This window comes from Gymnoscopelus braueri (assembly GCF_963280865.1).
Source record: "Gymnoscopelus braueri genome assembly, chromosome: 16".
NCBI lineage: Eukaryota > Metazoa > Chordata > Actinopteri > Myctophiformes > Myctophidae > Gymnoscopelus > Gymnoscopelus braueri.
In genome coordinates, this window is record NC_137616.1 from 21,305,358 (window position 1) to 21,332,818 (window position 27,461).

Sequence of the window (27,461 nt, forward strand, 5' to 3'; positions counted from 1 at the left end):
ATGGCTCGCCTGCTTGTTTTAATTAACTCCGTGGTCCTGTTGCTTTTTGGCAGCGACATGTTCTTGGTGAGAGCAAGTAAGTAGTCTCTGACAAACGTGTCGAGGAAATTCTTGCAACTGTATGGTTAATAATAACAAATTACCTTCAGTCACATCAAGTGTTAGATGTAGCCTACATGTGAATATCGCATATTGTACTGTATGTCAACGTTTGTCTGTATTGGAATGGGATAGTAGGCCTATTTGATTCAACTTCATTAGCATTGTCTAAAATATTCGGGGCTATATTGCTCGTGGGGTCTACTTGTTTATACTTTACTGTCCAGCTCTCCTCCAGTAATAACACATGTCTTTGGTTATTCTTTATATAAACAAATTAGACTGCATGGAGTCTAATAACCCCATAGATGTAGAGTGTCCACTATTTAAACAAGCTTTAGATAATATAAAATATTATTTTGACACAGGATTTAAAGTAAATGATGTTGCTAGGTAGAACAAACTGCATGATGCTCAACCCCAAGTATCATGTTCTGTTCCTTTAATAACTTAAACCTTTTACTTTAAATTAAATGTCCCACTCCTTTTTTCCCCTGCTTGAGTTGTGAGCTTGTAGATCTGCTATTTTCACCTAATGTTCCTATGACATGCCCATGGTTCCTGTGGTTAAAACGACTATGTGGTCAAGCATATCAAACACACAGCCTATTCTGTCTTAATCAGGAGCGCTCAATGCATATACTTTACTAATAGTACAACTGAGAAAATTTACATCATAAAAATGTACACTGTAAGACAAATCTGGCACTGTAACTTCAACTACAGAGCTGGATTAAAAAATCTAAAGTGAAGGTGTGTCACTGGCTCACCTACAGTATCAAATTCACGCAAATCAAATCCACATAACTACCATAAAATCACAATATTTCAAGCCAAAATCATAATTTCAAGCCACTAACACGGTCTATACTGCGGTGTGGTCTAACACACACACTAAATTGCGTCTTTGAGGGCATGGCTACACATTTGCTATTCAGAAGGAGTAGCTCTCACATTCCTGTCAGATTTTCTCTCTGTCTCTCTGTGTGTCTCTCACTTTCCGCCTTATCTATTTCGCTCTGTGTGTCTTCTCACTGGGGATTCCAGTCCAGTGTTTGATAGCACTGTGACAGAGAGGTTGCCATGTTCTGTAGTGCTTCTTTGGGTGTGTAGCCTACTGTTTGAGGGTGAGAAGTATTCAGAGCCATGTTCTGCTCTTCTCTGAATTATGGAAATGTGTCTGTAATCTTGCTTGAAAAAAAGGAACTATTCAAGGACTAGCCACAAGAAGAAATATTATTTAAAGAGTAACCAATGGGTCTATGAACTCTAATTTAAACAAGAGGGAAATGATGAAGGACAGTATATTGTTTGTTTTTTGGTCACAGCTCTCATATTTCCTATACCATATTCCAAATCACACTGTATTCAGTGTATACACATTGGAGATAATTGTTACAAACCTGCCTCCATTTAGTACACAGGACCACAATGTAAACAAGCCCTCACGGTTATTCTTTTAGCATTATTGTATAACTGTACCTCTGTACATTTTGTTAATAAAGTATTCAATCAATCAATCAATCAATCAATTAATCAAGTACTGCAATCTCAGACCCAGAGGATACATACATGTAGGCGTATCTTCACATTCTGAACAGGATTTATCATCACTATAAAAGGCAAATGAGCACATATACAGTTAGACTGGTTATGAAAAAGTGTAAGCATTGAGACATTCCAAGACAACAGTAACCAGGTTTGCCAAAATGTGCCATGTATTTTTTAAATAAAATAAGAAAATTCAAAACTATTGTTACACTGGGGGATACAGTACATAATAGAAAAAGCCACATTGGCTTCATTCTACATTTTGATTAGAGCAAAATGAGGAGAAAGTGAGTGTATGTCCACACTGTCAAATCCTGAGTGTTAATTTAAATATGACTGTAAAATGTTACATTTGTAGAGTCTCAGCAACAAAGATTTTATTGTACTGTAAATAAGCTGCCTAGAGGAGTATACTGTGTGAGGCAACACACTGCCATAGAAGTGTGACAAATGTATGACATAATGACATCACCTACAGTTGATTATGACCACATTCTCGATTAGATCGCTCAAAATTCAGCTCATCCATCAGACCTCGATCCTGTGCTTTATCTTTCTATGACTATAAAGCCTTGTTCCTCAGAGCTGAAGAACCTAAGGGAATTTGGCCACCGATTACATTAACCTCGGACTGGCACCAGGTCCCATCTGGTCACACTGCTGTATTGCAGCCTGACAAAGCGGACAGTATGTACCTGTGGGAGATGGGAAGGGATAAAGAGTGCTTGTAGCTACTGTGTAGAGAGGCAGTGAAAACCTGATAGGATTTAGCCATGCCTGGTGGACTAAAGTCAGTTTTATGCTTGTGCAACATGTCACTAGACAAAAATAATATATTTTCTACTGTGTTCAACACCAGTTATTTTTTGTTGGGAAATACAGTACGTAGCATAACACTCAATGAAATATGAATCTTGAAATATGAGTCTTAAGTCTATTCCATCTTATCCAATTCAACACCAGCACAGGGCCTTTATCGATTTGTTATGGCCTACGGTACTATCATGGCTCACTTTTTATTAGAGTAGAGGGATTCAAGCTTGTTTGTTTGAATAGAAAGCCTACTATGTCTTGATCGTTCATAGATAATAGTCTAGTAATTAATAGAAAACAACCATGCAATATCCATTTATAGCAAATGCTGCAGCTAAATAGAAAGAACAAACCTAAGAGCTCATGCACCCATTGTTCCAGCATGCCATTAAATGCCAAATAAAAGACAGATTGTGATATTCATCAAGATTCTTGATACGTAAGTTCAAAAGGGAAACGCATTGCAGAGATGTAAGAGTAACTGGATTTCGATCATACCATGGGGAGACTTTGCTATGGTGGAGATAAAATAGCAAGATATTGCTTAAGATCCACCGCTAGGCAATTTGCTTAATGGGAGCTTGAGAGCAGCAAATCACAATCCCCTGCTGTTTGGAGGGATTGCTATAGACTTCCCAGAGCTTAGGGTAACACAAATCCAGGTTAGGTTGTTTGAAGGTTGAACTGTGAATGCATCTGCATAATCACTTCCTTAAGGCATCAATGCAGAGGTGATAGAAATTGAATTGTTATCAATAAAATGGCGATACGGCCCGTCACCTTGGTAAATCTACTTTACTGTGTCTCTCAACAGTTGGAAGCAGTATGAATTACACACCCCAGGGAGTTCCATTATGAAAATGTTAGTGAGCCGATGAATCCCTGTGAACTTTTACACCCCTTGAATAAAGTGCTGGGTACTCATTCGTGTCATGCTTGACGTTACAGTCAGTAGATTTTAGTGGCAGCAGCCTCTTTCTCTCTATGGAGGACATTTATAGGGCCACAGAACAAATGGCAGCATTTGACAACTCATACATATTATGCACTGGAAGCTTTTGAATGATGTGGTTCTAGGAACCTACAGTAGCTTATACAAGAGCGAGCAGGGTGTTTATGTTCTTCTAGTGACAATGTGATTTGTTAATGTGTGGACAAAGGTTCTATTACAGTTTTTAAACGGTTTTATTACAGTTTTTAAATTGCCAACACACTTGTGCAAGATAGATTAATTACTGGTAAAGAAGCCAGAATGTAGTTCAATCCAATAGAGCTAATTATAGTCAAACCTGTTGACATTGTTCAATAACGACAGCTGCCAAATGGAACTGAACTGTACTGTGGTGTAGTGCACAGTATGACCTCAAGAAAAACGTGTGATAAATACAAGATGCCTGGGATATAACGTTGTTTTGAATCTATTTAAACTCATTTAAATATAGAGCTCTTCATTCCATGACATGTCGGCTATTCAAATGCACGAGCAATTGAGTTACCTAAGCAGGGATTGTGTGTGTGCACTCATAATGGATGTATCTAATGTGCAGGGCCATAGCTGTGCTCTATGATTCATCCTGACAGCAGGGTGCCTATACGCCTCAAGAGGGCGCTATCATTTGTTTGTACCGACACGTGCCCATAACCCAGTGTGACCTATCTATGGCTGTTTTCAGATGTTACATAACACATCCTCTGTGGGTCAGATGGTCAATAACACATAGTGGAGTAGTCAACACAAAGACACTAATGTGTCAATGTAGGCTACTTAATTCATGGAAGTAATCCAGTTTGTATGTTAATTAACCCTGTGACCTGGATGACATCCAATAGCTACATTGAATTAATTAAGTAGAACCATGGAAAACGTATATATTTTTGGGCAATTAAGGATGACTGTGCAAGTTAATCGTGTGGTATAGGTGCGATAAGGCCCCTGTTCAGCACTGGGAGAGATAGCATGAAATGATATGTGCCCGTTACTCTCTCCTGGTAAAACTCCTCGCTGGCAGGTGAAATGAAGCGGCTGGTGACTCCATGTGTAACAGAGGAGGAGACAGCAGTCAATACATCCTCAGCAGGGTGTTGGCAATTAACAGGGAACACAGTTAACATGGGCAATAGACCTCTTTCAAAGCAGCCATATTCACATAATAGTAGGGGTTGCGTGTGTGTGTGTGTGTGTGTGTGTGTGTGTGTGTGTGTGTGTGTGTGTGTGTGTGTGTGTGTGTGTGTGTGTGTGTGTGTGTGTGTGTGTGTGTGTGTGTACTGTGCAGCTAATCTCACATTGGAAGCCCCCCCCCCACACACACACACACACACACAGACCAATCAGAAGACCAATCAGAAGTAAAACAGTACGGCAAGTACAATTTAACAAGCTATTCTGAAAGGATAACACAAAAAGCCCTGGGTGCTTGTTTGCTCATATTGCCTGCAGTGGAAACAGTCATATACAACAGGGCTCTATAATTTGTGATAATTCATGACCTTCTATAATTGAACGTACCACTTGCTGCTCTTAGCAATAACTGACCTACAGACCATGGGTCATGGTAGTTGCTCACTTTCTTAACCATGCGTGGACAGCTGTAACCTCCATTATACCTAAAGGACAACTGAGTTCCAAGAGAGATTTTCAATCTATTTTCAATTTTACCTGAGTCCAAGGAATGTGCACTGGGATAGATGATAGAAGGGCAGTCAAGGCTTGTCATAGTGTGATTGCAAAACAGAGCTGTCCTGTTAAATGTGGATTACCCACTTTCAAGGTTACAACATGAGTTATTGTGCGGCCATTTTGTCTCATTCATGAGACTTTAAGAAATAACTTTTCGAATGCATCATGTACTGCATATGCATATATCAGGATATTGTATTGTATGTGGCCAGAACATAAATTTGATAATTTCTGTCAATACATTTTTATTTCAGCTCGTTTTCATGAGCTGAAAAAAAATGACTGAACTGTGCCAGGTCAACTCTTCTCTTCTGTAGAGCTGGGTTAACGCTACAGTTGTGCTATGCAGGCTCATTGCGAAGATATAAACTATGCCATCGTTACATTAAAATGTCATTACATTAACTTGAACCACAGCATGTCTATTCTATTCTGAGGTTATTCTTTGGCAAAGAGATTTGGTGTAGATGGGGAAAAGCGGTGTACAGTTAAACTCATGTGCTTTTTACTAAGAATAGAGGGTTTAAGCGGTTAAGGCACTATAAAGGCAAATAAAGGACATAGAAACCATTAATTTACTGTAAATACACATGTGACTCATTCACCATAAATAAAGACAAACTTTCCTCCCCTTAATGCGTGTAGGATGCTTCCCCCTAAACACACATCCATCTCTCAACACACACTTCTCATTAACCACATGAACCCTAGCATCGTTATTCTAGGGGCATACAATAGACGAAAATAGCAGATCTACAAGCTCACAGCGCATCGCAAACGCTTGTAGATCGGCTATTTTCAGCGAAGGTATTTGGTGTACAGGGGAAAAAGAAGCATTGTATAGAGCCCTTGGGGGCGAAGTATATACTGTAGGCTTCAAATGGTTAAAGCCGCAAAATTAGAGCATCAGGACCTGGCGACCTCACACCGTCAGTGCAACTAGCACCCCAGTACCCCACCCCTCCTTACAGCAGGAATACCAATCTCGCCGCACCGCTAATGGTTTAGCGGTGCATCACCCTAAACCATTAGTATTATGTCCTATTCAGTCCTATTCAGCTATCATAAATGCCATGAGCCCTGGGAACTGGAAGCACTTTGCATAATTTGACCCTGCCCCCTGAAGATTTATAATCCCGACCCATGGGGGGGGGGGGGGGAGGCTGGAATAGGGAGACATTGATACCAATGATAGCAAGACCTCAGGGCCAGGTGACCTTCCACAAGGTCATTGGCTGGGAATGGATTGACATTCTGGTACTACTGTATGTGTGAATGCTCGCCTAGGTGTTCACGTAGGCCATTATCGGTTGTCCGATTGTTAAAATAGAGTCTGGGAGAAGTGTGTGTGTGAGAGAGAGAGAGAGAGAGAGAGAGAGAGAGAGAGAGAGATAATGAAAGGGAGAAATGGTAAGGGGGTGACCTTATAGGTGAGATTAATGGACAAGGCTGCACATCATTTTGGAAAGACTCCTTAACCATTTTCCAACAGTGCCGGCCAGCAAGCCGTGAGCTTACAATTAAGCTATGTTTCCTGATGTGCTTTATCGTGATTATTGGTATTACAGTGATGCCGACAGGACCGAGGCGCTTGCACATCTTTATCCTCATTCATCTTTACCTATTTCATAGAGTCTAAGCCACTTTGAACATGGTGTCCCTATTTTGTGCAAGTGATTATAAGCAAAGGTTTACACACATTTTCAGAAGAAGATTCTTTTTTTTTAAATACAAAAATAGGCGATCTACAAGCTCACAACACGTCACATCATGATGCGTGAGCTTGTAGATTGGCTATTTTCACCGTGCAACACAATCGTACAACAATCACACAAAGTCCATGAGACAAAGAAAAAAGCCCAGAGAAGACCCTGCAGGTTGCCCCCGGCCTCTGTCATCCGCCTCAATTCCACCTTGCCTATCCATTTCAACCCAAGTGATTGCTAGGAGACTGTACGGCTGTATAGCCCCTCTATTAGATCTGTCACACTCTGTTCCACCTGCCCGCTTGCTTCCCAGGCTTTTGTACCACTCTGTAATCAGCTTGTCCACTGGTACCTAACGATAGATGGCTAGAAAGCAACAGTGAGAGAGTGTGAGAGGGAGAGAGAGAAAAGGGCCATTGTCCGAAGGATGGACACGAAATGGATACCTTAGTGACTTCTATCTAACAAGACCTGGCAGGTTTTAAGGGCATGGCTGTGTTTAAGAAGAGAGAGGAAAAATAGAGCCTTTAGAAATGTATCTATGCAGTGTCCTGCTATGCTAAAAGCATTTTTTTTTCCTATCTTGTTATATAGCATACAGTAGTCTGAGGTATTGTAAAGTGTTACCACACAGGCCTGCTATGATTGCTATCACAAATCCACTGACAACATGTTGCACTGGTGAGTGCTGTGACTTAAATGTATATACAGTACATAAAATATGCATTACATAATTTGTTTCTTTAGCTGAATTGCCTTCAAAGCCACTTCTGTGACCCAAGATAGGACTGTGTGAGAATGGAACAGTGAATTCGTTTTTTTACTACCTTCTTCAGTGTGCATTTGAAAGATTGCATAGCTACTGTATGTTAAATAAAGATGTAATATAAATAGACGTACATTATCTCATTTTGATTATGGTTACTGTTTTTCAATAACCTGACGAGCCACAAAATCGTCAACAAACATACTCCTAAAGTAATGCACAAGTACATCCAGATGGTATTTGGACACTGAGTCCAGATATCGTGGACAATTCAGTATTGATGGAATTACGGATGCATGATTATGATCATCTAAATATCATACCGGTGTTGTTCAGAATAACCTATCCGTTACCTCAACAGGACGCATGCAAATTATTCACCAACGCTATACTTAAAAATACGAATCAGCACTGTGACTGATGTGAATAAAATAACACTGGCTAGAATAATAAACAGTACCTTACTATGCAAGTCCTTACTTTTCCATACCCTTCTCTACAAACCAACCTATTCTTCTAACCATTTCACCAGATCGACCACCAGCTCCTGTCAACGTGTCTGTCATGCACCTGCGTGCCGACTCTGCAACCGTATCCTGGGAGGTTCCAGAAGGTGATATAATCATTGGCTTCTCCATCTCACAGCAAGTGAGTAATAAGTCTCTACCTGTAAAATAGCTGCCAAACAATGAGAAATTACGACACAATCTTCTTTTTACGAAATGGCTCTGTAAGAGGCAAGACGTCTACAAATAGGTCTGTCTGTCTGTCTGTGTCTGTACTGAGTAATCTCGAAAACTGCTGGAACGATCAGTGCCAAACTTATTGCGCACACTGCCAGTAAGCCAAGGAAGTAGGCCTACCTCCATGCATTTTTTAAATACTTAACTGAAATGTATCTATCTAGAAATGCACTGAAACTGTGTGTGTGTGTGTGTGTGTGTGTGTGTGTGTGTGTGTGTGTGTGTGTGTGTGTGTGTGTGTGTGTGTGTGTGTGTGTGTGTGTGTGTGTGTGTGTGTGCGCGTGTGCGTGTGTGTGTGTAGTCTCGAGAACAGTCCAAATGATCAGCTTCAAACTTGGCATGTGTACTACTGAGGACCCAAGGGGGGGCAGTGCCCAGTGGAAAGCCAGTCAGATCAGGTGTTCTCCCAAAATCTATTCTATGAATCCACAAATGGATTTGTTGGGCTGAAAATAACTTATACTTAACTCCAAATACAGTCATAGGTACATCATGACTGGTGTCATAGCCTGAAAACATGAAGTCTGAAAACCACATGGGAGTCACGCTGTTATTTGTCAGCGTCTTGGTTGTCCCTCGAGAAAGTGATGTCATTTCTATATTGCTTTTAGACATTTACAGTAATGGTGTCATTAAGCCTTGCTCATATCCTTCTGATGTGATTTTGGCAACCACCAGTCCTAGCCCAAAGGCAGTATGAGGAAACATACCTGATGTATTTCTTATTAGTCACTGTTTATTGTCTGACGGAACATTTGGGGAAAATGCCTCAGGGCAAATGAAAAGAGAATTTAATTAACTGTGAAATACTGTACGTAATAACTAGTTTACTGATTTAATTCTGTGGAGGATTTGTGCACTCAGCAAATAGGCATCATCAGACGTTTGCTTAGTGTACTTATTTAACAAGATCCTTGTGAAATAAAGATAAGTTGTGTTGGCATTCTGGGCAAACCTACACAAATCTTAATCTTACACCAAGGCTGGAATCAAAATAAAACTCCTTGATTTGCAAACAGAAAACAAGCTTGTAATGTGAATGCCAACCTAAAGTTTTTCAGTTTAAGTGGTTTGAAATAGTCAAATGGCTCACTGAAAACTGATGATGGATGTGGATATTATGCTGTATAACTACAGTAATCATGAAGGTTCCATTTTATGGACTTCATCATTACGCCCACATTGTTCATTCTGTGACTGTAAAGGCGGTTACACACCGGCGAATGTGCGAATATACGCAAAATTCGGACTCGTTCCGAATAATTAAAAGACGCTTTTTCGCTTCGCTTTTCCGCTTTTCCGCGCCATGTACGCTTGCATTGACTTTATAAGGTTTTTAAAAAAAGCGTATTATTCGCACGAAAAAATCGCCCCGGTGTGTAAGGACCTTAAGAATGAACTGTATATGCCACTGTAGTAGATCTAAACCAACTCTCCCCATACATATTCATCATGGTAGCCATCTGAATTTGAGTATGGCTGGGAATTGCCTGTGTGTCTGTTGTCATCATTATGTTATTTATTGCATAAAGAGTGTAATGAGTTCTAACAGATCTCTCTGTCAAGGAGGGCTATAAAAGGTTGATAAGAAGACATCTGGCCCATTGCTGCCAAGAGTACAGATGGGCCAATGAGGGCTGCATGTAAACAACTGTGCATACCATTATGTGGAATACATCCTGCACGTTATAGATTTTAATAGCCTAAGTAACTTTCACAAGACAAAGTCTAAGACAGATGCCACAAGAATCTAATCTGTCAAACATCTCAAAAGCTATTCAATATCCAATAATGACCATACTGTGTCTAGAATAGAGGAGCAGCCAAAGTTTGAGACAAGAGGGTCTATCTAATAATTAGGCCACATCTACCCACTCTATTGATTGATTCATTTATCCTTTAAGGATTCCATTTAGCAATCAATCCATCCATCCATCCAACCATCCATCCATCTGTCCATCCATCCAACCATCCATCCATTCCACTAACCCTAGCCCTCTTCCAATTCCCAGAGACAGGATGGCCACATGCAGCGGTTCATCCGGGAGGTCAACACCACCAGTCGGGCCTGCGTTCTCTGGGACCTGGATGAGGAGACAGACTACATCATCCAGGTCCAGTCTATTGGGCTGTATGGAGAAAGCCAAGCCAGCAAGAAGGTTCACTTCCGCACCCTCAAGAAGTCTGACCGCTTCCCTTCTTCTAACAGCTCCAACCAAGGTGGGTTTGGAAGCATATTACCTTATAAAAGAAAATGCATGTGGGTTTTGTTGTCTGGATCTCCATAATTACACTGTAGAGGGAAGTTTCACATTCTCTCATTTCCATTACTATATACAATATTATCCTAGTATATGATCTATTCTGTATACAGTATGATTCTAAGTCTTAGAATCAATATGGTAAATAACATAATCAATTGTTTAATTTTTTTAGCTTGTACATAAATTATACCCACTGGTGTTTCAATGCACCATGTAGTTTCGCTGCCAGACCCCCAGTGCCACGATTTTGGCATCTTTTCTGTTTTTCGAAGTGCTGCCTGAAGTGACCAAGTGATCAAATTCCCATTGTGCAGCCATCTATTGTACCAGTGTTCTTGCTGATTCAATGGCAGCAGTGTCACTTTACAGTCTTGATGTGTTCTCCTGATTGACATACACATCTACTGTATGGAGTCAACATTACTCCTCTAGACTACCCGGTTTGGTTAAAATGTGCAAGGATGTTTCCCTGTGTATTTTTCTATGTCAAATGGACAAATAGAAAGAGACTCTCATTCATATTAAAAACGTAGGGTAGATGATATTTTTTGGTTAAAACAAAAAGTGTTTTGTTAAAAGGTTAAAGCACTATATTGTGATAGTAATCATTGCTATAGTTTCAATTGTTTGTTCAATAGTTTTCATTGCGAGTGTTTTTACACTTTCCGGCCAATCAGAAAAGACTACCCATTTATCCGCTTCAATTGTATTGTGCAGTTCCACATTTTTCAGCTTGTTTCTTTGTGTCATCACCAATTTCACTTATTTAATTTGTATCCAGTGTGAGTTCTCTCTTCTGATTGGATACATATATATAATATCCTGACCTGAAAATGCATTTTCTGTTTAATAAGGAGCTGGAGAGACTGTTACTGAACAAACACACTATAGCAGTCAGTACTATCACAAGCTATTTAACACTTATTTGAACCCAAAAACATCACTTACCCTTAATATTAAATCACGCCACTCAAAATAATATACGTGTCATGTCTCTAGCGATGTGAATGCACCTCAACAATCAGGAAATGTAAAATGAAGAGAATGTGGAACCTCTTGATATAGTCTGTGTGATCCAAGCATATTGTAAAACTGTATTTGTTGCAACGAATGTCTTAGTTACACCAGCACTGTTGTCGTGAAGCTGTCTTTATAATAGAAGAAGTGTTTAAATAGATCAATATTGCACGCTCCTACAGTAGATGATTGACGAGCGAGTGTGAGCGAGAAGTGTATGGTCAGCACTAGATTCCGAACGTTGATAGATGGTTCAGTTGCGCTCAGCAGGGATAACCAGTGTGTTTCCGAGGACCCCATCCTCACACAGACCGACTGTGTGAAAATATGAAATATACATGAGTACCTCAGTCTCGTGTGCAAGTAGCAGCAGATATGAAACATGTACTGTATGAAGTGTGTTGTCCTAATATATCAACCTGGAATTCTTAATGAACTGTCTTGTGTGTCCAAAGACAAACAGCATTTTAACACTTGCATATAATAATAATACCCAATTAGGAGGCAATAGGACTGTGGTACTGCCTCTTTAAGGGACTTTCTTGCCCTGAATTTAGTCTCTCACTTACTGTACTCCCAAAGGAGGTTAGAAGGAGTTCACAAATATCATATGCTGCGAAAATTATGTTTTAACTGTGCATGACCCATTTTCACAGTCAAGACATCTCTTTCTAACACTCTGGCTTACTCCCTAGCTGTGTACCGCCCCCAACAATCTCCAACAATCAAATGGTTATGTGTAGGTCTATGTGAGAGATGGTCAGGGTTTGGCCCATGGCTAGGGTCAGGTTATGGCCATCCTACCAAAGATGTCAACATTTGTACCAGACTGAGAGGAAGTCCTTGCTGTTAAGAACCGTTCCTTTTTTATTATTTAAAATCATTTTAAAATAGTGAAAATAACTGATCTACAAGCTTGTCGCATGTCGCATCGCAACATATTGTGAACTTGTACATCTACATCTATTTTCTTTGGGAAAGCACACAGCGGATTCTAAAACCACCCGCAAAGAGCACACAGACTGCAATGGATTCGTGGAGACAGCCAGGACGCACAGCGAGCACCCCTCTACTAGGCTATTATTGTCAACAAACCTCTGTGATTCTAATCAGCAGAAGGGAGGGTGTCAATTCCTTGTGCCAATTGTATTTATACTAGAGGTTCCCGGCGCTGCGTACATCGGTACACATTATCTCTATTGTCATATGATCAAGATGGAAGTGTCCGATATTTCATATTCCATCCTAATTGGCTAACATTGGCTTCCAAAGTTTGCTGGATAGGTCCGTTTGAACCAAATGCCTCAAATCATGAACGCAACCTGCGATTTCTGTGAAATTTTGCACACACATTCCCACTAGGTCGAGGAAGAAATGCCACCTTTTCACATTGGCCTGTTATAGCGCCACCAGCAGGTCTAATTTAGCAAAACACATTTTTGGAACAAAATGCCTCAAATCATGAATGCAGTGTCCGATTGCCGTGCAAGGCCTAAGAAGAAATGGCGCCCCTTTTCACATTGGCTTATCATAGCGCCACCAGGAGGCCACAATAACCTACCTGACCTGGCGGAGACCTGTGCTCCGAGGAGCACTTTTTCTAGTTTAATGTGAAATTGCTGTCGAGGGTAACACCAAGGTTTTTGACCGATGAGGAGATGTTTGAATTGAGAGTACCGAGGATGGTGGTGGTTTGGGCAGTACCATGGTCAAAAAATATTATTTCCGTTTTGCTATCGTTGAGATTTAGAAAATGATAGGCCATCCAGGTTTTGACTTCTTTTAGACAGTTGAGAAGCAGCTGAAGTCTTTGTGTTGACTGTGAGGGGAAGGTAAATTTGGACATCGTCCGCATAGCAGTGGAAAGCAATATTGTATTTGGCAAAAATGGAACCTAGGGGCAGCATGTATAGGAGAAATAGGATAGGCCCCAGGATTGAGCCTTGAGGAACTCCAGATGTAAGGGGGGCCGCGGGGGATGAGAATTCCCCTAGCTGAACAGAGAAGGATCTGTCAGTGAGGTAGGACCGGAACCAGGCTAAGGCAGCACCAGTAATGCCAACATGGTGTTCCAGTCGGGAGAGCAGAATTTCATGGTGTACAGTGTCGAACGCGGCTGAAAGGTCAAGGAGCACCAGGACAGTCATGTGATGCAGTTGGACTGGCAGGTAGTAGGCCGCAGGTGCATGACCACCTCAGTGAGTGAGGGGAGAGAAACAGGGTCGAAATGAGAGAGAGTGGCGATGGGCGGGCATGGGGGAGGGGCTGGATCTGGGGCAGAAAACGATGGATTCAGCAGAAAACGAGAAGAGTGAGAAAGAGGTATCAACTGTGCAGTGTATTACAGTGTGACGATACTAGATTTCAGAAGCAATCATTTGGGTTATGATTCTCAATTTTTGGTTCAGCCCTGAAAATAGGATAAATCAATTAAAAGGACTTAAACAGTGACACCCCAGGTCTAAACACTGGACCTACTTGAGATACTTGTTTTCCTTCATGATTTATAAGTTGCAGCCAAAGTTCCTAATATGGGAAGTGCTGATGCTAGTGAATCATGTTTCTCTTCAGCTGACTCAGATTTGGTAGCATTAGTTTAGTTGGCATGATCAGCAAAAGTGAGAGGAGAGACTTATTCACAATCAACCTCTAAACTGATTACTGTATGCAGTATATTGATGCACTTCTAAACAAAATAAATTTAAGCAAAGGGCGAAGAAAATGAAAACGAGGGATTCAGTTAATACAAGTAAGACACAATGTGACTAGAAAGTGATTAAATAACCCAGTCATGGCACATTTAGAATGATTCATTGGTTCTCAGTCTCTTTCTACATTTGTAGACTCATAAAACTAAAGATTTACTATATCAGGTCTTGGGAGCCCCGTGAGTCATCCAAGTGGGTCAGAAGAACAGCAGAGTCGCAGTTTATGGGCTTCATTACCTGAAGTGTGTTGTTGGGATCTAGTGAGTAAACAATCAGTGTCAACTTTCCACAAATCTATCTTTACAACGTAAAAGCACAATGTCTGCACTAAGTAATAGGTGAGCTAACCAGTAGCAATAACACCTTATGAAACTGATAAAGTACCTGGGGATAGGCTAGAGCAGGGGTTCCCAAACAGTGCACACGGGTCCAGTTGAGCCTGGGATTTTGTGACAACGACACATTATTACAGTATACTGTATCCAGTATAATACAGCTATACAAAAAGCTATACAAAAATTAGGCCTTAGTATAGAGCCCTTGGGAATCTGGTCAACTAAGTATAATGGTTTAAGTCATTCATTTACTATAGCAGTACAGTGTGACCACTCATTTCACAATACAGAGGCAAATTCTATACCCTAAAAATATATTTTAACCACTTTCAACCTAGCGTCCCACTCATTCTAAATTCACAAATTTGTGAAAACAGTTCACATCACACTGCGCTATTTAAGCTATTATTATTGATTTGTTTGTGAAAATATGAAATGGGGCGTAAGTGCTTAAACTATTTATTTGGCTGTAGTAAATAAAATAAATACTTTTACAGATAAGAGTAATAACGTGGTTATTTTTCACAGATATGAATGCAGTTGTGTCTTGAGATTTTAAATTGTCCATTGGTGTGCCTTGGGCACAAAAAGAGACGATGACATCCAGAGGTTATACCATTTCTTCTGGCACATTATTGTACCACTTGTTCACAATTGCAGTGGGTCCATGGAACCATCCACATGGACTTCTGAATACCAGAAGGTCTTATTATCAGATCACCTAATCAGATACGTAGACTCACTTCACCAACATTGGACACTTGGTCAGCACTTATCACTTAACATCACTAATTTGCACTACATCAAAAGATGGATTGCTATTACTATCTGATAAGTATTGATGGTGGCAATAAAGGCACACTCAAAAAGTAATTTGCCCACTGAGAGAAGTTGTTTGGAATACAATGCTCCCTCAGCGCTCCCTTAAATTCCCAATACCATTAGGTGACAGCTCACAACTTGAACTAAGTGTTGCATTTTATGTGTGGCTGCTAACTAACGGCCACAGGGCCCTAAAAAGTGTTTTTTTAATATCTACCTTCGTTTCACCTTTTAGATCCTTTGTTACACCCAGGCACTCACAATTTAAAGTAAATTAATTTGCAGGGTCTCTGAGACATCAAAATTAGCTACTCAATCAAAAGGGCTGTTATTCCCCTCACTGCAATACTCTTTCATCAAACACAATTACATACCAGAGCATAATGCAGATTAATTTATACATGCATAGTACAGGACAATTTGAATTTAAATAGGATATTGGTGCTTTGTCAGGAACAAATCAATGTATCATCATGTACAAATCATGTATGTTCAAAGACTGGTTCAATATCATTAGTTCCCTGCAAAGCTTTTCATTAGAATGTTTGCATGTGATTTGTGTGCCCTTCAAAAGTAGGGGAGGTTTTGCTGGGCTCTCAGAACAGGCCCCAGGATAGCTGGGGGAACCACAAGAGTGATGTTTTATTTATAGCACGGCTGTCTTTCACTTTGGAAACATGCGACAATGATGCAACTAAAAGTAGGTCAGGCATAAACTTCAGGTTTGAACTGGTCATACAGTACACATTAAAGTATATTGAGTCTTTGTATTTACAAAGTGAGAATAGTTTGAGGATCTCAAAGAAATGACAGAGACACTCTGGGCGGCAGTGGCTCAGGGGTAGAGTGGCCGGGTAGAGTGAACTGGAAAACCGCAAGGTTCCCAGTTCGATCCCGGGCTGGGGCGCTCCCCTAGAGTTAGTGTCGAAGTGTCCTTGAGCAAGACGCTGAACCCCTAATTGCTCCCGATGAGCAGGTTGGTGCCTTGCATGGTTTCCTCCGCCATCGGTGTATGAATGTGTGTGTGAATGGGTTAATGGCACAATCAATGTAAAGCGCTTCGGATAGAAGCGCTATATAAATGCACCATTTAATCTAGAGTGACTTACATAGTGCAAGGTCAGAGTAGGGGCCATCAACTTTTGTCAACCAAAAACAGGGTAAAATCTAAAACACAATGGCTGCAAACGGCGCGTGTCAAAACAGGCACCCCCATTATTGTCTATGTACAACCTCCACACTGGCAACACTAGACGCGTTGACGCCCAGCTCGGCGTTCCTTTACGCTACTGCACTTCACACACGTCAATACCGCGTCACTGCACTGCGCAGGCGGTGTGCAATGGCCTTAAATGGGTGAGGAATTGGAATGCTAAGAAAACACTCCAAATTGCCTCCTTGTACTGTATATGTGAAGAGAAAAGGTACTTTATTTTACTTCCGCTCACTGGGATTTGGGATAAAATGGGCAGATAATTACTGGGATTAGATTACAGAATATTTGGTCTGGTTAGTTCCAAATGGCCTTCCTGAACAATACTTATTCTACCCTATAGGACAGCATTACAGCAACACTGTAAGAAGTTGTAATCATCACTTATGATAAATGTCTCCTTATGCTGTGTATAACATTGATAATGCGTTGTAATGTGTGATCCACCATTGTTGCATCAACAGCACCCCAGATAGTATGGTATTTCATTAATAATTCAAAAGCAAAGTCAAAAGCATGAATGTCTTAGGCTGTTAAACACAACTGGAAATGTGATCCCCTTAGACACAATTACTGTGCAATACTTCAAAGGAATGACAGGTTCACTAATCCTATGCTGAGTCTAAACCTTGCTGCTTTTTAACATCAGGAAGAAAGTTAACAGAATCCCAAAGCTACGCTCAATGCTGGCACTCAAAAGGCACTCTTTTTTCCATGTTTCTCCAAATATACTCATTATGACAATTCCCAATTTTCCCCACACACGTCCCTGTCACTGCTAACCCCTACAGTTGGTCATGTTGGAGGATACACATGAAGTTGTCAGCCGCTTCTTTTCCACCTGACAGTGAGGAGCACTGGGAGGCATACACATGCTAGCCGAGCTAGTTCTTCTCCTTGCCGAAGACGAAGCCTGACCAACCAGTAGGAGTCGCTAGTGCAGCGTCAGAGATCGCCATCCCCCAGCTTCCCACCCTCGAACACAGACAGTTGTGTATAATGGAGCATTCGGCCAAGCCAGATGCACCGTGGAGGATTCAAACCCCTAGTCTCTATTAAATTATTATATATTTATTCAATGCATCATCTACAAACAGTATAAGATAATGGAGTCATATAGGCTCAGTGCTCATACCGGGGGCGACAAATCCACTTTCCAGACACAGATATAGAAAACGTAATAAATCAGAGGATGAAATTGGCAGTGATACTGTACAGTATAAAGGGTATAACAAAATTTGCCATGAACACACAGACAAAGGTAACCGACTGATATTGTGTTACCATGCTATTGATTACAACATACTTCATATTATAACTAGGAGAACAAAGAGAGATAAATGAATCAGCGGATGAATTGTTTCAGTGGTCCCAATTAAGAGCAGCTGGGGTATTACTACAGTGCAAGGCCTTGCTGCACAGTTCACAATCCCAAAGAGTGCCATGGGAAATCTGGGCAAGGCTGACTAATTATCATATACTTTCCTTTGGAAACTGTTGAGCACAATGCACTGCAACTTCTCATTGAGAGATAGAATACATAATGCGAAATATGTAGGGTACTTCATCAGCACACACTTACTGTAGGTCAGGTCATTTGTTAATTCCTTTGGCCCTCTCTGGGGAACAAAACGTTGCTCTTAAACCTTGCTCTTAAATGTAGGTTATCATTTGATTATCTAGACTAGAGAACCAAATGAAAAAAGAATATTTAGCTTCTCCAATAACTATGGGTTATGGACAATAATGTATTTCAAATGGGTTGTGGTTGGGAAATGACAAAGGATCAGCATGACATTCCTCTTATAATGGTAGAGAATGTTGTAGAGACAGAAAAGAGTAACGCACTGCCATGTTTTGATTGAGCATTGAGTTTCATTCCAAAGGCTACGGAGACGAGCGTCGACACTTTAGCATCGGAAAGCTCAACAGCAAAAAGTAGCTTCAAAGTTGAGAAAACCTCAACTTTATACTATATTCTATTATGTATTTACTGCAAGATTAACACGTAATGTAAACAACACACGTTTCAAAGAACAAAATACGCGTACCATTATTAAAAAGCTACAATATTGTGCATTTAAAACAGAAAACAAGTGGACATTTCAGCCTGAGGGCAGCACTAGAGTAAAGGTCTAAAAGGTGCCAATTTGTCCATTAGAAGATGATCATTACTTATAATTGGTAAATGCTTCCACAATGACTTCCTCTCTTTGTGACTCATACAATAAATTCTTCTAATACAACAACAATCCCCCAATAACCCAAGAAGTGGACCCCGTCTTGGTAATTGTAATCGCACAAAGGGAGAGCTGACGCTCTGGTATTCAGGGCCAATGCCTTGATGAGTTTCTACACTAAAAGAGTATAGCAATTGGGAAGAGTGGCGCTCTGGAAGAGTTCCATCCTTACAGGTTAAAAGATGGTTTAGGAGGAGGAGTTAGGCTCATCGTCAATCCTCTTAAAGAAGGATTACTCATTGGTTTGTGGACACGACTTCCTCCTCCAGCAGCTTCTGAAAAAAATGGCATAATGCTCGCATCAGGTAAACACATTTTTTGCTGCCCTTTGCTGACAGGGCCAAGTAATGGAGCTTGATACATCTGGGATGTTTGATGGCTCCTTTGTGAGTGAGAGAGAAGTTTAAAGAGAGATTACATTGTCTTTAGATCTGAGCTGCCATGATATTTTCAATCGTTTAGCCTATGAATATCATTTTTCTCTTTCTTCTTCCTTTCAAACAGTCTTTCAAGTCTGTGTATGTAGCATGTTTTTGTTTGTTGTCATTTTATTACAGTCACTGTCCTCTTATGATTGCACATTAGCTAGGTGTAACAACTCAAAGTATTGGCAAAAATGTAAGCAGTAGATTACACACATTATGCTACGAATACACGCAAAATATTAGGGTTTAAAATATGTATTCTCTCTCTCTCTCTCTCTCTCAGATGATCCCACGGTGGAGGGACTGGATAGGCCCAGACATCTACAAACAGGGGAGATGATCATCATTGTGGTGGTTTTGCTCATGTGGGCAGGTATGTTTGTAAATTGTTAGTTCATGTACATTTATGCTAATGATTAACCACATGAAACCTAGCGTCCATATTCTAGGGCGAACATCATATATTCAAATTGCCTATTGAGTTGACGGTGGGAGGACGTCGCAAACGTAACATCCGGACTTGCGAGGCGCACCGTTGCCCAGGTCCACACCAAACATGGCACAAACACTGTTCAGAGGTCTGCCTTGAGAACAGGGGCCACACGTCAGGGGTCACAGACGGCCACAGGCACACCGTTGCTCCGATCCGCACCAAACATTGCACACATATGGGGCACTACAACAGTGTTACAGCAATGTTTATCACTTCAAATAGACATAACTTGGTGACCATTGCTCAGATCAGCCCAATATACAGTAGGACTAGATTTGAAGGCAACATAGCAGCCTGAAAATCTAGTTTGGTGAAAATAGCAGATCTAGAAGCTCACAATGCATCACAATGCTCATGTTGTGAGCATGTACAGTACATTGGCTTTTTTCAGCGAAGAGATTTCGAATAGAGGGAAAAGGATGGGGGAGGGGAAGTACAGACCCATGGGGGACCCTGGTCAACCAAGTATATACTGTAGGATTGAAGTGGTTATGGAATAAGATTGGTTGCCAGTTACAGTACAGAAACAGTTACATGGGTGCTAGAACATATTTATAATAAAATGTCAAAGCACATACAGTACTGACATGGTTAATAAATAACACCCTGCACAACACACGAGAGACACTGGCCATTTCACATCACTGCACGCGATGTCTAGAGTACATTAAATATTAACCAAATGGACCCTAGGGTCCCTATTCTGGGCATGTGATAACAAGCGAAAATAGCATATCTACAAGCACACACGCATAGCATATCTACAAGCACACGCAATTATGTACGGGGTGTGTGTGTGTGTGTGTGTGTGTGTGTGTGTGTGTGTGTGTGTGTGTGTGTGTGTGTGTGTGTGTGTGTGTGTGTGTGTGTGTATATATACACACACACAGTACAGTATATACTGCTATTCTCATGGGATGGTATAAAGTCCTTCCTTTAAAAAATGCTGGAAAGGCCCACAGAATATTTCAGGGCATTGATTACACCGTCTACTTTGGTGTGGTTGGATTCTCACACAAGAGTGATATGCTTAGTTGTTTTCAATGGGAAATTGAAGAAAAGCAAGTATCTAGGCTGCGCTGATGTGGCATACCAAGAGACCTCCACTTTGTGAGTTTCTCAATGAACAAGAACACTGTTATATAAGCCAAGCAAACGGCTAGTACAAACACAACAGCAGACTTCTTTGTTGAACCTCGTGAAGTTTCTGTGTCATGTTTGGACACCAACTCGTGGGCTGTTGCTAACTAAGTGCACAAACACACAAAATTCACTCGGTGGCCTTGTTGTTAGAGTGTTCGCCCGGCAATTGGGAAGTCTGGGTTCAGTCCCCCCCCTGGGTCATACCAAAGACTATAAAAATGGGACCCAATGCAATGCCTCCGTGCTTGGCACTCTGCATCAAGGATTGGATTGGGGGGTACAGTAAGTCCCTGAGACATACTAGCGTCATGTGTACTTGTTCATCATGGCTGGGGGATGTACTTGTACCTCAAGCCACCTCACGCTACAGAAACAGGAGATGGGCAGCCTCCGTATGGGCCACATGGCTCAGGAATCGTTATCGAAACGGACACAATAGCCGACTTAGGTTAATCAAATAATTGAGAAGGTTTTTGTGGGGGATGTACTGTGTGTTTTTTTTCTTTCTTATCAACAAATCTACACAGAAAATGTATAATACATTTGTTATATTCGACTAACTCGATTAGTCACTTAATCCCTGTATTATACTTGGTGACATGAAAAAACTGCTGTACAAGCTCACAAGTCAACGCGATCCGTGGTAAGCTTGTAGATCTGCTATTTCCACAAAAAAGTTAATCGTAATCAAGGTACAGTAACTTCAAATAATCCTTAAAACATTATCCGATTAATGAAGATTCATGTTGCACATATTCCAGCTAATTTCACACCGTAATTGTCCTTGTGCTAACATCAATTAATTGACAGCTTAATCATTAACTCCCTGAATTACTGGATAGCTAGTTATTAATCCAGTGCAGTGTCCTTTACACTACAGAATAGTCATATAGCAAACTCATTTTGACAGAAAAATGTATCTGACAACTTTGATGTACCAACAACTTTGAATATGACCCAGAAATGTTTTTTGGCAGTGTTGCTACAGTACTATGGGGGAGATATCACATCAATCCCTTAGTCTATGCCCTTCAGCTCTCCATTCATGAGGTGACTTGCCCTCCCTTTGAGGACCTGTGTAGATTAAATAAGTGCTGAGGCACTATGAGAACTGGCATATCTGACACACCAGACCTCCCAGCGACTGGGTGTCCTGCCCCTGGGCTGTAGACTGAGGTCCTAAATAGTAGGAACCAGAAGCGTGGGAGGTGGGTAGAAAGAAAAACGCAGCATGCTGTAAGGGGTGAAAGAAAGAGCGAGATGAAGAATAGAAAGAGTATGACTTAACCACATGAACCCTAGTGTCATTTGGCGAAAATAGCAGATTTACAAGCTCACATTGTGAACTTGTGGATCGGCTATTTACTGGGATTTGATGTAGAGGGAAAAAGAAAGGGTCCTTGCATAGACCCTTGGTGGCCTCCTGTCAACAAAGTATATAAGGATTTAAGTGGTTATGGAGCTCTAAGATGTAGCTCATTACCTGTGTCAGTTCAATCGGCAATATACAGTACTTTATAGATACTTAATGAATTAGTAATACAGTATCACAGATGGGTTTTGCATGCATTTGGAATAAACAGCTAACACCTTGTTAAATATTCATTGAAATGAAAATTGAATGTCACTCTTATCGCTTCCGTAATGGAAAGCTAATTCAGTCCTTGGCTTCCACTTCCAACACAAAATGTTATCTATTGCCGTTTGTTCTCTCTATAAAATTTTACGGATTACCTTCTATCACAAGAAGTAAAGCATCTAGAAAAGGACTTGATTCCTGAACTCCTGAAAAAAGATAAGACGATAAAATATCATGTAATATGAAACCTTTACAATGATTACATTATGCTATTATTATAAACTCAATCCAGGATCTCTCACTTTCTTGATGCCAACATGCATCTGCCAATGGCACCAGATCTTAAGCTGAGTGAGTTTATTAGATGGCACAGAATCCCCAAGAGTGTCATAGCTGAGGAGGTGGATTGGGAAATCATGACAGATGCTTTCTGTTTACACCATGGCTTGTAATGCCTCGCCTCAGGATATAACGATCACCATCTTGTTTGGAAGAGAAGCATGGTGCTTGGAACTAAATCCAATCAAGATGCTAACTGACAATTTGAATATGAAATAGGCTACTTAACATTCCAATATACATTAACAACGGGTGTCTGGTGATTAGTTGATTATTATGAATGTATATTGGTCCCCGTTCTAGCACTTTACTATAGGCTACCACTTTATGGAGAAGGACCAATAATGATCTCATACTATTACTGTAAGTTAAAAATTGCAATGAAGCAAGCAAGCTAATTGCCTCCACAATTAGACACTGCCAAGTACCTGCATCTGACACACTGCAAATACTGTAGCAAGCTCTGTGGAGAATTTCCAACCCAGCAAGCTTAGAGATAACGACACGCCCATCAAACCCCGCTGGGAACTGAATTCCATTATCCAACATGGGCTTTCAATGTGCTCAGTCAGAGTAAGACAGGTCTCTGAGTGACAGGTGCCAACATATGAATGACATCCTGACCCTGTGTGTGTGTGTGTGTGTGTGTGTGTGTGTGTGTGTGTGTGTGTGTGTGTGTGTGTGTGTGTGTGTGTGTGTGTGTGTGTGTGTGTGTGTGTGTGTGTGTGTGTGTCTCCGTCTCTCACCTCCTGGCAGCTGTCATTGCCCTGTTCTGCAGACAGTATGACATCATAAAGGACAATGACTCAGGTAACAGCAAGGAGAAGGCCAAGCCGTCTTCAGAGAGGAGCACACCGGAGCACCACAGTGGAGGAAGCGTAAGTGGGACTCCTCTGAAACCATGCATGGTTCTAAGCCACGGCACCTGAGCTAATTCAAGAGGAAGCAACAGGTTCCTTTTTTGCTGTTAAAAAGTCCTTTACATTCAGTGGTACTGTATTCGTGTGCATAGGGAGTCATTCAGAGAAAATACAGTCCAGTAGACCCAGTCACCCACATAATGGGAGGCGGAACAAAGGATTGTATAATGGTAAATGGTGCATTTAGATAGCGCTTTTATCCAAAGCGCTTTACATAGATTGTGCATTACATTCACCCATTCACACACACATTCATACACAGATGGCAGAGGAAACCATGCAAGGCACCAACCTGCTCATCGGGAGCAATTAGGGGTTCAGCCGCAGCGCCCGGGATCGAACTGGGAACCTAACGGTTGCGGTATACTTGAGAGAGCGTGGCCACCATCCAAGTTCTCCCAGTAGCTGAGGTGCTGCCGGGAGAAGCATTCCACCGTCGGCCCCAGGCCTTCATGGCCTCCCAAATGCAGGCCAGCCAGGTAGTGATCAAAACCCAAGACTGGGTGCTTTAATGCAGGTAACATAGGTAAAAAGGTTCAATGAGGAGATAATGTGCACATCTAGTACCTGGTTAGTCCAGATGCTGGATATCAAAGCAGGAATCAATCGAATAGTAAAAACGTCCACACCCTGGTTAAAGCTCCCAAATAATTGTATTACTGCCACATAGCTTCAATCATGTAGGTCTTCATCAGCTAAATGTTTTCCTGACAAACAAAGGAACATATTTATACAAAAGTCAAGTCAATCACAGGGACAAATCAAAGTTCCTGTCTCTCCACCCCTCAAAGCAGTGTTCAATGCATGGGCAGAAAATAGTGAAGTTTAGGTCATATTTGACATTGACGGAAGAGTTGTCAGGTCAAAAGATGAAAATATACAGCAAACATTACTCCCCCTGACAGAATGACTGATTAATGAACCATGACTCACAATGAGCCCACTGATGATCAGGGTTTATTATGACACAACAGAGATTTAGGTTATTGTTTAAGAACATACAACCCCTCCAAACTGTGCCTGTATTCATATAAGATATATTTTTTGCTACATTTCACTAGTAAGAGACCACACCTTCTGCTTAAGTTAACGGGTTTTATTGAACCAAAATGGGTGGACGTGTGTGGATGTGGAACCCGGGCGGGGTGAGACTCTGGGTTGTGGGGAGTATGTCTCGGGAGCGGACGGCCATCGTTGCTCTACTCGGGGAGCGGTCGGTCGTCTAGGCTCCGTCACTGTCCCCCCCCGGATTCCTAGAGAAGTAGAGACAGAAAGGAGAAGAGCGAGAATCAAGGGGGAAGGAGGAGGTTGGGGTGGAGGAGGACGAACTTGAAACCGATGAAAGGCAGAAAGAGCCGATCTACAAGCGCAGTACTCGCGACCCATGTTTGGTCTGTAGTGGAGCAGAACAAACAAGAGTTGAGAGATCGCAGGTGTATTTATACTGTGGTGATTGCAACAAGGATTGGCTGAGGTGAGTGGAGGCAGGTGTAGTGGATAGGGGTGATTATGAATGGGGAGTGGCTAATGAGTGAAGGTAGTGTGGTAGACAGGGAAGCGATTGAGGACGGGGAGTGGCTGTGATAACATAAGCAGAGGGTGGTCTCCACTCCTGAACCTACGTTGTATACAACTACATTTCACTAGTAAGAGACCACACCTTCTGCTTAAGTTAACGGGTTTTATTGAACCAAAATGGGTGGACGTGTGTGGATGTGGAACCCGGGCGGGGTGAGACTCTGGGTTGTGGGGAGTATGTCTCGGGAGCGGACGGCCATCGTTGCTCTACTCGGGGAGCGGTCGGTCGTCTAGGCTCCGTCACTGTCCCCAAAGAGCATGTTCGATGACGTGGATGGCCGAGAGGTGGAGACCGAATGTCTTGAGCTCGGGCACTGTGTCGCATGATCCCCCCTGTCCTTGGACCCTCTATCGGGCGAGGAAAACTCCCTCTAGGCTGGGTGGAGGAAAGAGGAAGAAACCTCGGGAAGGATCACAAGAGAGGGGACCCCCTTCCGGGGCGGACAGGCTGAAGATGATGCAACACGTTACAGTCGTCCTGGGTGGAGATGGGCGCAACGGACGTCGTGGACTTTGCTTCTGTCGTGAATGTGGTAGGCTTGGGAGGACCATCGACCGGGGATGCAAAACTACGTGATCTGCGGGACTTGTAGGACGTGGTGGGGGAACGCCAGGCAGGAGGAGTGGCCGGAGTAGGGGCGAGGTTGAATTCAAGGGGGTTAGGATTTGGCGGAGGTAGTCTCTTTGACGATTCGGCAGAGATGGTCTCCGGTCTTAAGGTGCGGCATTGAGGAACGTATCAAGGGGGTACGGCGGAGGATGCGTTCGGAATGGACGGGGGGCGAGTCGATCTGAGCGGATGCGTGGTGGATGAATGCACCTGTTGATCGGATTGATGCGCTCGAGCGTGAGGGATTCGTGGGAGTGGAACGTGTCGGACAGGCTGGGGTGAGAGATGGGGCTGAGGGTTGATCCGTTGATCAGCTGAGAATGAGGTACGCGAAGAATGCCATGAGAACATGACGTCAGAGGAAGGTGAAGCCTGTGTTGGTGTGGAAATGCTTGAAGGCGTTCCGTGCAGGCTGTTCGGAGTTTTGACTGGGGGGTGACGGATGTCCGAACGGGACGATGGAGGTATGATGTGGTATCGGGGGAGTTTGAACAACCTTATTGATAGGGTCGATTGTGGCTGTGTTGGCCTGGGAGATGAGGATGCTTCTTTGCGACCATTCGTGGCCCCAAAAAGGCATTGCGAAGGCTGTTGGGTAAAACGCGGAGTACGGTTGATGGGCGGAGTGGATGGAGGTGTTGAACTCGGGGACCAGGCGAAGGTGAACCGGTCGCCCTGAGGGAGGAGGAAGCGCTCGGCGCCGGGGTGCAATGGGCTGGAAGAGGGCGGGTGGGGGGGGGGGGCGGAGGAAGGGGGGGCGCATGGAGCCGGTCCGAGGGAGGAGCGGCAGGAGGGCGGGCTGTGCTGGGAGGGGGAGGCGCACGCGCCGGTCCGAGGGAGAAGGAGGCGCACGGCGAGGCGCGCGGAGCCGGTGGAAGGAGGAGGCGCACGGCGCCAATCCGAAAGGGGGAGGAGGCGCACGGAGCCGGTCCGAGGGAGGAGCGGCAGGAGGGCGTGCTGTGCCGATCCGATGGAGGCGCACGGCGCCGGTCCGAGGGAGGAGGAGGCGTAAGGGGGAGGCGCACGGTGCCGATCCGAGGGAGGGGGAGGCGCACAGTGCCGGTCCGAGGGAGGAGGAGGCGCACGGCGCCGGTCCGAGGGAGGGCGTGAGAGAGACGCATGGCGTCGGTAGGAGGGCGTGCTTTGCCAGTCCGAGGGAGACGCAAGGCGCCGGTCCGAGGGAGGAGGAGGCGTAAGGGGGAGGCGCACGGTGCCGATCCGAGGGAGGGGGAGGCGCACGGCGCCGAGGGAGGAGGAGGCGCACGGCGCCGGTCCGAGGGAGGGCGTGAGGGAGACGCATGGCGCCGATGGAGGCGCACATGGCCAATCCGAGGGAGGAGGAGGCGCGCGGCGCCAATCCAGGGAAGGCGCGGAGAGAGACGCGTAGCGTCGGGGGGGACGGCGTGCTGCGCCAATCCGA

The 27,461-nt window shown here is 42.9% G+C and overlaps 1 protein-coding gene across 1 annotated transcript; it reads left to right on the forward strand.

The window, feature by feature from the left end:
* Window positions 1-26,162, forward strand: fndc4a (fibronectin type III domain containing 4a; the record flags this gene model as incomplete). Its single annotated transcript, XM_080452729.1, has 6 exons — window positions 1-76; window positions 8,145-8,260; window positions 10,368-10,575; window positions 19,663-19,752; window positions 23,690-23,811; window positions 26,025-26,162. The coding sequence occupies 6 exons, from the start codon at window positions 1-3 to the stop codon at window positions 26,160-26,162; spliced, it is 750 nt and encodes a 249-aa protein (XP_080308855.1).
* Between the last annotated feature and the right edge of the window lie 1,299 nt (window positions 26,163-27,461).